This window comes from Nelusetta ayraudi, unplaced genomic scaffold (genome assembly GCF_046127955.1).
Source record: "Nelusetta ayraudi isolate G7.1 ecotype Tasmania unplaced genomic scaffold, CSIRO-AGI_Nayr_v1 ptg000135l, whole genome shotgun sequence".
Lineage (NCBI taxonomy): Eukaryota > Metazoa > Chordata > Actinopteri > Tetraodontiformes > Monacanthidae > Nelusetta > Nelusetta ayraudi.
The window spans coordinates 5,466,647-5,477,647 of NW_027466185.1; the positions used below are offsets into that span (position 1 = coordinate 5,466,647).

At 41.1% G+C, this 11,001-nt stretch overlaps 2 protein-coding genes across 5 annotated transcripts; both read right to left on the reverse strand.

The window, feature by feature from the left end:
- Nucleotides 1-1,722: 1,722 nt before the first annotated feature.
- Nucleotides 1,723-7,070, reverse strand: LOC142877032 (ankyrin repeat and SOCS box protein 13-like). Of its 2 annotated transcripts, none has more exons than XM_076011365.1 (6): nt 6,898-7,070; nt 5,771-5,958; nt 4,092-4,248; nt 3,871-4,005; nt 3,502-3,693; nt 1,723-2,942 (listed from the first exon to the last, which is right to left on the reverse strand). In XM_076011365.1, exons 1-6 carry the CDS (start codon nt 6,938-6,940, stop codon nt 2,815-2,817), a joined length of 843 nt encoding a protein of 280 aa, XP_075867480.1. In that variant the 5' UTR covers nt 6,941-7,070; the 3' UTR covers nt 1,723-2,814. The 2 variants fall into 2 exon arrangements, with proteins under 2 accessions (XP_075867480.1, XP_075867481.1); XM_076011366.1 differs by lacking the exon at nt 6,898-7,070 and adding an exon at nt 6,601-6,849.
- A 162-nt stretch (nt 7,071-7,232) lies between these two features.
- On the reverse strand, nt 7,233-10,997 carry asb13a.1 (ankyrin repeat and SOCS box containing 13a, tandem duplicate 1). 3 transcript variants are annotated; one of them, XM_076011363.1, is made up of 6 exons: nt 10,483-10,994; nt 10,088-10,239; nt 9,045-9,201; nt 8,819-8,953; nt 7,998-8,189; nt 7,233-7,912 (listed from the first exon to the last, which is right to left on the reverse strand). In XM_076011363.1, exons 1-6 carry the CDS (start codon nt 10,523-10,525, stop codon nt 7,782-7,784), a joined length of 810 nt encoding a protein of 269 aa, XP_075867478.1. In that variant the 5' UTR covers nt 10,526-10,994; the 3' UTR covers nt 7,233-7,781. The 3 variants fall into 3 exon arrangements, with proteins under 3 accessions (XP_075867478.1, XP_075867476.1, XP_075867479.1); XM_076011361.1 differs by having other exon boundaries at nt 10,088-10,275; nt 10,483-10,993; XM_076011364.1 differs by lacking the exon at nt 8,819-8,953 and having other exon boundaries at nt 10,088-10,275; nt 10,483-10,997.
- Between the last annotated feature and the right edge of the window lie 4 nt (nt 10,998-11,001).

Sequence of the window (11,001 nt, forward strand, 5' to 3'; positions counted from 1 at the left end):
AAACCCTACATATGTCATCCTTACAAAGTGAAAGATGTTTTTGTGCAGCTGAGCTAAAATGCAAGAAGAAGAAGGCGGCGAATGAAAAAAATGAAACATCATTTTTCAGCAAAGTTATTAGGTGCACTCTTGACAAATGCAAGGAGCTGGTCATTTTCAAAAATAGGTTTCCTATCAAATATAGTATGGAGAGCTTATCCCCATTTAGAGCAAAACGCTAAATGGATCACTTACAATCATCCAAATGTTGATGGGGACTTCACTGACAGTTAGCTTTGTTAAGTTCACTTGACTTTACACAGGATAGGTTACTCAAATTTGTTGAAATTTCACCTATTGACTACTGACATGTTGATGTCCATTGTCTCCATAAGCATTGTGTGGTGCCGTCCAACAGACGCTGCGGTCCAGTTTGTCTGGTAAGGGGCACCATTACCACAGCCTTCATGTGGATCTTGCCCTTACGGCGAGATTGCAGGCTATGCAAAGTGGACATCTTTGTTTCAACATTCTTTGTGTCTTCTCGGCTGCTAGCTGCAAAGCTACAATGGATGGTGCACGTTATCATTTGTTATTTCAAGAAAACAAATGCACACCTCCATCGACGTAGGGACACGTAGGAAATGGATGAGATTTCAACGTGAAGCATTGAAAAGCATCGAAAAAGAAGCAGGGGCAGCCTGAAAACAACGTCGTGCAACTTGACCTTTGGGCAGTAAAGAACATCCCACACAGACCTTTCTTCCTCACATTTACCGCCCTTCTTGAACTTTTCTTCAAGCTATGCCATTCAGCAGCAGGCTACAGCATCGTACAGCAGGTTCACAAAGTGTCTGCTGCTGATTCATCCTCCCTGGATGAACAGACGTTATGAAACCGAATCCGAAGCAGGTCACGTCAACCTCAAACTTGAGGACTTTATGGAATTCATAAACATCTACCCCGCGCTTCCTTCTAAAAATACGAGGCTCTCGGCCGGCGCCTTCAGAAGCAGATTTGCTTGAGCAAACAGACGGAGCTATAAATATGCGGCAACGGCGACGGCTCCAAGCGTCCGTATCAAACAAAGGTCTGTCACCAGGCACGGCGAAACCTGAGGAGGCCAAGCAGCATCTGGAGTATGTCACTGTGAGAGCTGCTGGGACCAAAGAAATGCTGCATGGTCTTCCTGGATGTTACTACAGATGAAAACATACCTCCGGATATCTGAGGAATGCTGTCTGAGCTTCACATTTCCACTGTGTTTTTAACATTTAAGGTGAAGGTCATTTTGTGAGGAACATTGTTGCTGCGACTGGTGCCCATGTCTCGCCTCTAAAATTAGATACACAAAAAAATCCCTCTTGTGATGTTAAGTTTAGCTTTGTTGTGCTTAAAGGACAAACATTGAGGGCTATTGAAGACTTTTATGGCTGGAATTTGAAGTAACGTTGGACACCCACTGAGCACACAGTGGGCTCGTGTTTACCGAGTCTGACCAGTGACAGAAACAATTTACAGTGAAGCTGAATATGAAGAAAAAAATTGCAATCCTGAGTGCAGGATGATGAAGGTGATGGATGAATGAATCCAAAGGAAGCAGCGCCAGGAGCAGCTATTTGGATTTCCATTTGAGGATTATCACTTCCTGTCAGCAGAATAGCTGCTTCCTGCCACACTGATCAAATGTGGGTCACAAGGACTGTCCGCATTAACAAAAAATCTTCTTGTATTGGCACAAGGTGAAAATGAAGATTTTAAAATGGTAGAATAAGAGAACATTAAACACCAGAGAAAGTTTAGACATTTAGACACATGTGTCTCCTCAAAGTGAATTTTAAGACTGAGATTTTTCCATAATTCACTGTAACAAGAAAAAGTAAAATGTTCAAGTGCAGTCTGTCGCTCAATATTCTTATCTAGTTAAGCTCTATAATTACATTTGTGTTATTAACTTAGATCGACAGTGAACTCTGATATTCTCCTTCTTTTAGGACGGCCAGTCAGTTAAAAAATGCAAAAGAAGAAGTAAACTGGAGCTGAAGATCAACAACAACAACTGTTACACTTGTTTTTAACAATGAGACCTTTACAGTACAGCATACTTTAAAATACATTTTTCAATACTCCATGCACCTGTGATACTTTGTGTTAAGTCTCAAAGCGCAATTATTTTAGTACTATCACCAACATTAACGCACGTGCTCCCTTCTGTACGTGCGCTGCATTTACAGGATGTTTCAGTGAGATTAAGTCCCATTGCCTCACATCCATGGCAAGTACAAGAATTTGATTTAGTTATTTTTACTTGTTAACAAAAAACAGAAAAAAAATGCATTTGTTTGTGTCTGGTGGAAAAACACAAAAATGTTTTGATCATATTTTTTGTAAACATATTTTTTAAGATTAAAAAAAAAACTGCTGTTAAACAGTCAAGAAAACTAAGACGCGCAGTGCGTGATACTCTAAATAGTGATACTCTACTTAATCCATTAATTAAGCGATTGAACATTAAAATAAGTTCAAATCTTTGCCAGCATAGATGAACTGATTTGTAAAAATTCATACTCCTGATTGACTAAAACGGGATTTCCCTATTTTAGCCTCTTTAGCTTCTAAAACTCTCTTCCTGAGGTGAAAGTGCTGCTTCGTGAAGAGTCTGGTGAGACGACTGACTGTGCTTGTGACTGAACCGTGTGTGTCCATTACTTCCATCTTCTCTCCTGCAGAAGCACCTCGGCCGCTGTGTCCTCGTCGCTGACTCCACCAGCTCTCAGTCCCTCCTCAGTCTCCTCCTGGCCGCTGATCCTGCGGCCCTCCGGCTTGCACGCTCGCTCACTGATAGCAGAGGTAGCTGATGATGAGTTTGGGTATGTGCAGTTGACCTATGACCTTCAGAGCTTTGGTGCCCAGCTTCCTCCTGAGCGCCAACCTGCTGAGCTGCTGCAGACTCATGGGAGTGGCTACGGACAGAGCACACATTCAGTTAGAAGTGATTCTAAACTTTGTCACCAACGGTTTAATGGAAAGACATACATAAATGCACACACACACACATACATATACATACACACATAATATACACATATATATACATATACATATACATATATATATTTGCACGCACACACACACACACACACACACACATATACATATATATGTGTATACAGTGTGTCAAAAAATCTTGAATACATACATTTATTCATTTGTATCCAAAAATCATCTTTCCCTACTGTTGTGCACTTTTAAAATAAAGCTTAGTGATATGCATTCAACAACAGCAAATATATATGTCTGTATACTTGACCAGAAAAAGGCAGTAATTATATTTCCTCCTCTTTTCATGCCGTTCCTTCAAAAACTTTTCCAGAACTTTTCGACCATCTTGAATCCACAACGTAATCCTTGACTGCCATCTGCTGGTGCTATTTCACCACTACACTGTTAAAAAAGGTCTAACAATAGAACGGGGGACAGCTCTTACCAGTTAGCGTTACAAAGCCAGTTTCTGGGACCTACTTTCATAAAGGTGGAGGCAGGCTGCAGATGGAGAGCCCGGCGTGGTGTAATCCACCGGCTTCCGGTCATGAAGATCTCTGGCGTAGATGTTTGCACCGAACTCCACCAAGATTTTAATCATTTCAACTCGCATGTTTTTGGCAGCGTGGTGCAGCGGAGTCTCATGGAGCCGGGCAGCATTCACTTTGGCACCTACCAAATTAAAAAAAAATATATATATATATGTTTTAAGTGTTTAAAATGAAAATTTTAATCAAGAAATATCCCTTATGAACTCTATCAGCAAGCAAACAGAAGCTAAAATTAAAAATCATGGGTTTGTTTGTTACATTTTCTCACCCCCGATATTTAATAGGGTTAAATGCTCACCTGCATTCAGCAGCACTTTGACACAGTCAGGGTAGTCGTTTGCACAGGCCACGTGCAGTGGGGTCCCATAGTAGAGGTTGTAGGCCTCCAGACAGGAATCCATGGCAACCAGGAGCTTCACGCAGTCAGCGTTCCCTGAGGAACGGCAGGAAAATAGGGCGTCACGCAAAAGCATGGCATCAGGAGTAACGTCAAAACCACCAGGGGGCGCTGAACCCCACCTCCCATGCAGGCCTCATGGAGTGGCGAGGCCGTGCGAGAGGTCAGCGCGGGGTTGACCTTAGCGCCATGGTCCAGCAGAAGCCTCACGCACTCCAGGCTGCCGGCTGAACAGGCCTCACACAGCGGGGTGCTGCCGTCCACGTTCCTGGCGTCCACCTGATGCAAGATGGTTACAACAATTTAGCCGAACCTCTTGTGACAGAATTACACCTACATGTCGACTCAACATGCCTCGTGTTGTTTTTCTGCAGCTTTTAACATCCGCTTCTTGTCAGATGTATACGACAGGTGAAAGGTTCTGGTTCACCGATTGGGTCACTTGTGCAATGAACTCCAGTAGAACCAGTGTTATGAAATAGTGACATTGACTGCTCTGCGATCATTATGAATGCATGAAAATCAGTCAAGATGTGCTTGGAACAAGTAGCTTTTAATGAAAACCATTTCCACTGTCTAATTCAAAGTGATTGACAGAATTCCAAGAGTGCAAAATTCTGTATGAACGCAGACGGCCCAGAGCGTCTAACTGCAGCCATCTCCTGGAGGAGTTGTTCCAGCAGCGACCTTGGCCAAGGCCGATGCAGAGAGGGGCCGAATTATAGATTAGGATTGTTTGGGTTAGGGCGAGTAGTCGCATTCCAATAGACTTTGACTACCTTTACTGTCCATTCATTCTGGTCTCCAAAACCATATTCCTTTGCAGAGCCGAATGCTTCTCCAAAATGACACACACACTGTGTTTCATATATAGGTATATATATATATATATATATATATATATATATATATATATATATATATATATATATATATATATATATATATATATATATATATATGTATATATATATATATATATATATATATATATGTATACATATATATATATATATATATATATATATATATATATATATATATATATATATATATATATATATATATATATACATATATATATATAGGTATATATATATATATATATATGCATATATATACACATACACATACACACATATATATATATATATATATATATATATATATATATATATATATATATATATATATATATATATATATATACATATATATACACATATATATATACACATATCTATATACTTATATATACATAGTATTTTTTTTTGTTTTTAAAGAGAAACGCTGGTTTAGCACACACAACAAAGTGTGATTATGATACAAAGTTTTGTTTTAGAAATGTTTACATTTTTTTTTGTTTGTTTGCAATTTTATAGCAGTCAACTTCTGTCATGACGGCCTCATATTGCACACCTGATATGCATTGCACACTTGATATTCATTCTCTAAAATCACATTCAATTCATATCGACATATTCATGTCTTCAGCACATCCTGACTGATTTCCGTGCACTAGTAATGTTCTTATAGTATTCCAGTAGATTATTTCATGAAGCTGCTTTTAATGGAGTTAAATGCAGAAATGAGTCAGTGACCCCCAAACTATTGACCAGTAGCATAAATTACACAGGATATTTGCTGTAAACAACATTCTTAAAATAATACTCATATTTAATATTCACTGGTCCTGTGATTCTTGTAGAAAGAACAGTTGGGTTTTCTTCCCAATAAATAAATAAATTCAGTTTAATTCCAAAAGTCACCCAGGCCGTGTTAGATGGGTCACGCTGCTCACCTGGGCTCCAGCATCCAGCAGCAGTCGCACACACTCGGCCTGCCCGCGGACGCACGCCTCGTGCAGCGGTGTGATGGAGTCCACGGCCACCATGTTGACTGACTCGCCGCTGCGGATGAGGGTCTGTAGCTCGGCGGCCTGGCCTTGGGAGGCCGCCTTGTGCACCTCGGTCCTCTCTGACCAGCACCCTGCAGAGGAACAATGGGGTCACAACACACCACAATACAGCAAACGCATTAGTATTAAATCATCATCATTATTATTATCATTACAATTATTATTATTATTATTATTATTATTATTATTATTATTATTATTATCATTATTATTATTATTATTATCATTATTGTTATAAAACCACATTAATATGTTAGTAATTGATACTGTGTTTTCCCCAATATGTCTCTACTGCTAGTTAATGTTTAGCACAGAGCACATGGTTTTTCATGTTCTGTAGTAGCAGGGTCAAAATTTGGAGTAAACTGGTCCACTGTGGTTCACTGTATTCTAATGACCACCCTCCCACTTGATTCATGGGTGTGTGAGGTCAACAGCGTATCTTGTGATGCCATCATGTCAAATCGTTTTCCAGCACTTTGTTAAATGACCACCAACTGATTTAACAAGTTTTGAAAAGCAAAAATAAGATCCAACGTGGTACTGGCAATGTGTAACTAATAAATCGGCCAGTAGATGTTGGTAATCTATCTGAAAAGCAGATTTTCTTTTCTTGAAATAACTGTCTGCTCTATCAATTACTTTGATAATTTACTATTCGGAAAACACAAATTAACGCTATGTTACTACGGAGTTGTGTCAAACCCACCCACCGGCTACCGGTGTTGCGTCAACTTCTGCTGCTTTGTCAAATTTCGCTACCGACGCTGCTTTGAACGAAACCTAAGCCAACGATGAGCCAAACCCGTAAAAATGAAAATGAAACTCGGCGAAATAGTAGTGCGCATCTGCAGAACCGTAGACCAGCACGTTTCGTTTAGTATCAAACAAATCAACATAACACCGGGCCCGACGCCTGGCACCTGCTAGCTTCCTCGCTACCAGCTACGTTTGGATTTGTTCTTCTTCTACCATGCTGAGTTGGTCAAGCTCCGGACATTGACACTTACCGATGTCTCCGTAGAAACACTGCTGCGCGTTTTCTGTCTCCATTCTGTGTCCGTCTTCTCCGGCCGCAATAAGTCAAATGTCACAACAGCTACACATGATGTTTGTAAACACGGGCCTTTTTTGGGGAGGTGGGAGGGAGAAGCGTGACGCTTGACGTGCAGCAAGGGTCACATGACAGTCCCCGGAACACGACAGGCACCCTGGGACTTATAGTTCTTCTTTTTTTTTTTTTTTTGAGGTACCTGTACTTTGACTATTTCTTTAATTGATAACTTTTTGTTTTTACTCCCTACACTTGTACACAAATATCTCTACTTCTTACCTCTTACTTTGAAAAATCGCTTGCGTTTAAAAGTGTTTTTGCAATTTGTTGTTGTTGCTTCAAGTGGAGCTATTTGAAATATGCTGGTCTGTAATCAAATATAAAAGTAACTGATACTTTAAAGGCAGATTATTTTAGAACAGCAACCTCAGCCCTGGGGGTCACTCTGGTTAGTACAGTCCAGGTGATTCTGTCACAACCTCATTTTTGCAAAATTATCAACAAAGGTTTTGTTTCATTAATGCAAAAAAAAACTTTTTACTGAAACTTTCTTACTTTTACTTGAGTAAGGGAGTTGAATCAGTCCTTTTACTTTTGTCAAAGTAGTTCTACCCAACTATCCATGCGAATACTTTTTCCACCACTGCCCAAAGCAGCCACAGTAACATTCCTACAAGGTTCCATGATGTCCAGTCAAAACAAACAGTGTTCAGCAGTGTCTCTTAAATAATAAAGCGTAAACTCATTGAATTAATTGCACTGAGTGAAAAAAATGCTGCAACAGTCTCTCCTGCAAGGGCAGACACCCAAAGATGACTTCACTCCAGTAATGTGGGACAGTCAATCACAGTAATTTAGGTAGCTGCAGATGCGGGGGGGTATGTCCAGTTGACCTATGACCTTTGACGCTTTGGTACCAAGAACCATCCTCACTGAGATCCTACACAGCTGCTGCAGGCTCAGAGGATGATCTGTCCCAGAGAAAAAAAAAGAGGAGAATCATGAGGCAAAGCTGTGAATGTAAAAACTGTGCAGTGCAGTGGAGCTTTGACTTGCTTTCATAAAACGTGAGGCAGGTGTGAGCCGGAGACACGGATGTGGCGTAGTCGACGGGTTTTCTGCCCAGGTTGTCGCTGGCGTACACGTCAGCGCCAAACATCACCAACAGCTCGATCATGTCGAGCATGTCGCCTCGAGCTGCGTGGTGCAAAGCCGTCTCGTGGAACTTCACTGAATTGACCTTGGCACCTGCAGAAAGGTTGCGATTGAGAGAGTCTTTATGGAAATCCTGACCAGGTCGATGATCTAGAACAGGGGTCACCAACCTTTTGGAAACTGAGAGCTACTTCATGGATACTGAGTCATATGAAGTGCAACCAGTTTGGCTTGGTTCTCCTGAAGTAATGAATTGCAATAAAATACTTATTTATCTGTCAATATAATTCAGATAACTCGCAAATACAACTGTCCATAAGATGTAAAGATCTTGTTTCTTTTTTTCCTTTCTCACCCTATAAACATTTTATTTCTTTTTAATCAATATAATTTTTCTTCTCTTTGCACTACACTGCTGTAATTATGTAGATTTCCCCAATGTGATTCTATTCTATTAATAATACTTATATCCGTGAAGACAATGATCACAATGAGTTCTCAATAATTATCAACAATGACTAAACAAGGTTGAATAAAATTACTTTTTTTTCCGAACAGGCCTGCAAACAACTCATGTGGTCCTTGGGGGCCACTGTACCTGGTGCCCGCGGGCACCTTGTTGGTGACCCATATTCTAGAATTTCATGAGTAAACTATTTACAAAAACCGCTCTCCCTCTCCTCCCCCGCAAAAAAGTAGTACTTCATTGCACAAATTTTGACCTGCAATAAGCAGCTCTTTGACACAGTCAACGTGTCCTTTTGCAGATGCGATGTGAAGGGGTGGACCAAAGTGAACATCGTAGGCCTCCAACTGCGCGCCACTGGCTATCATCAGCTTCACTACTTCAACATTTCCTGAGGGCAACAGGGAAGTGTGTAATCAGGCTGGATGTGTCTCATGTTTGGATCTGTTTTTTAAGGTTTTTTCATTTCGTAGACGGTTCACCTCGGATACAGGCCTCATGCAGAGGGGATGCAGTCAGCGCTGTGAGGGACGGGTTGACGTTGGCCCCATAACACAGCAGCAGCTTTGCACACTCAAGGCTTCCGCCGGCACAGGCGTTACACAGGGGCGTGCTGCCGTGGATGGTCCGCACATCCACCTGCAGGAAACAGTATCTGCTTGATGGCCAGAGGTGGCAAAAGGATTCACATTCTGTACTTTAGTAAAAATATAGACACTTGTGTACAAAACAAAAACAATGGTTTAAGTAAAAAATACTGATTCAACTCATTTACTCAAGTAAAAGTAAGAGAGTACAGGTTCTGAAATGTACTTAAGTGTTAATGTAATTAATGAAACAATACATTTGGTGATAATTTTGCAAAAATGGAAAAAGTTGTGGCAGAATAGTCTGGCCTGAAGAGACTCGCAGAAGCATCTGGATCATTTTTAACAGATCTGCTGCTCTGAATACTATAGTTTTGTTTTGTTTTTTCCCTTTTCAACTGCGGTGCAACCAAACTGTAATCACTAATAGTTATGACCAGTCAGCCATTATTCAACAATAAGCAATGTTATTTTTAACATGTTTATTTTTCTCTGTACTGAAAACGTGATGAACAGCCCAAAGCTAAATAATCTCCCTCTAAAATACGATCCACTTTTATATTGAATTACACAACAGCACTTTTCAAATAGCTCCACTTCAAGTGATAACAAATATAAAAAATAATAAGTGAATTTCTTTTAACAGAATTTGTATAATTTAAACACAAAAGTAACCAGAACCAAATGTAGGAGTAAAAGCAAAAAGCCGACAGAAAAATATAAATACTCAAGTAAAGTACACATATCTGAAAAAATCTACTTAGGCAGAGTAAGAAGTATTCGTACTTCATTACTTCCCACCACCTGTTGACGACACCTTGAGCATGTTACAGCATCAACCAACATGAACCATCAACAACGATAAGGGGAAGTGAGCTTAAAAAATTTGGCCCTCGAATGTATGAGTGATGCGTTCAAGGACCATCCCCACAACCCACCTGAGCCCCGGCCTCCAGCAGCAAGCGGGCGCAGTTCGGACGCGCCTGTATGCAGGCTTCGTGGAGCGGGGTGATGTTGTCCACCGTGACTGTGTTGACCGACGAGCCGCTCTCTATGAGCTCTTTGAGCTGGAGGGTTCGGCCGTGGGAAGCTGCTTCGTGCAGGGCGGTCCGGTCCGCCCAGAAACCTCGAATAAGACAAGCGGCAACGTTCATCAACAACGATATCACGTGCACCTATCAGGTTAACAACCGCCACGCAACACAACCTGGTCAACATGAGTTTAGTAGTAGTTATAAAGCTGCGCCTGGCGTCTAAAGAAAGGTTGCTTCTTCTTTAACAGGGGGAGACATGCTATTTGGATACTGTCACAAGAATTTGGGGGCTTCCTCACCAATATCGCAGAGGAATGAGCGACGCGCGGCCGTCACCTCCATGTTTACGGGCGCCTCCTCCGTTCCAGTTACACATTCCTGGAGTCCGTGGAAGCAAAAGCTCGTGGGAGTTGTAGTTTTTAAAGGTTAAGAGTGTAAGGTTTGGAGATTTTGGGAGGGAAACGCGACATCAAGTGGTTAGATTTTAGATTGCAACAATCTTCCTCTCACCCTCCCTCTCCTAAACTTCCCAGTGAAGTACGTTGGCCTGCACACCCAAACCTGGATACCTCGACCTTCTCCTTCTCCTTCGTTGGTTTATTTGAGGACGCCAGCGTTCACCCTAAATATTAAACGGGCTGTCAGGCAGCTGGATTGTCCACAACAGGCTTCCTTAGAAATATAGTGACGCAAGATGGCAGCTAACTGGGAGCAAGACCCTTGATTTATGTATATTGTTAGATATAAATAAGAACTGTTCTACAGGTAGGAAAGCCAACTCCAACTCTCACAAATGCCAAACAAAGGAAATGTGACCA

Coding starts and splice junctions, on each gene's coding strand:
- LOC142877032 (XM_076011365.1), bottom strand. CDS start 6,940: ATGGAGACAGAAAACGCGCAGCAGTGTTTCTACGGAGACATCG. Junction 5,959..6,897: donor GTGTTTCTACGGAGACATCG/GTAAGTGTCAAT, acceptor GTTCCTCTGCAG/GGTGCTGGTCAGAGAGGACC. Junction 3,694..3,870: donor CAAAGTGCTGCTGAATGCAG/GTGAGCATTTAA, acceptor TTAATTTGGTAG/GTGCCAAAGTGAATGCTGCC.
- asb13a.1 (XM_076011361.1), bottom strand. CDS start 10,525: ATGGAGGTGACGGCCGCGCGTCGCTCATTCCTCTGCGATATTG. Junction 8,190..8,818: donor CAAAGAGCTGCTTATTGCAG/GTCAAAATTTGT, acceptor ACCTTTCTGCAG/GTGCCAAGGTCAATTCAGTG. Junction 7,913..7,997: donor CTGCCTCACGTTTTATGAAA/GCAAGTCAAAGC, acceptor TCTCTGGGACAG/ATCATCCTCTGAGCCTGCAG.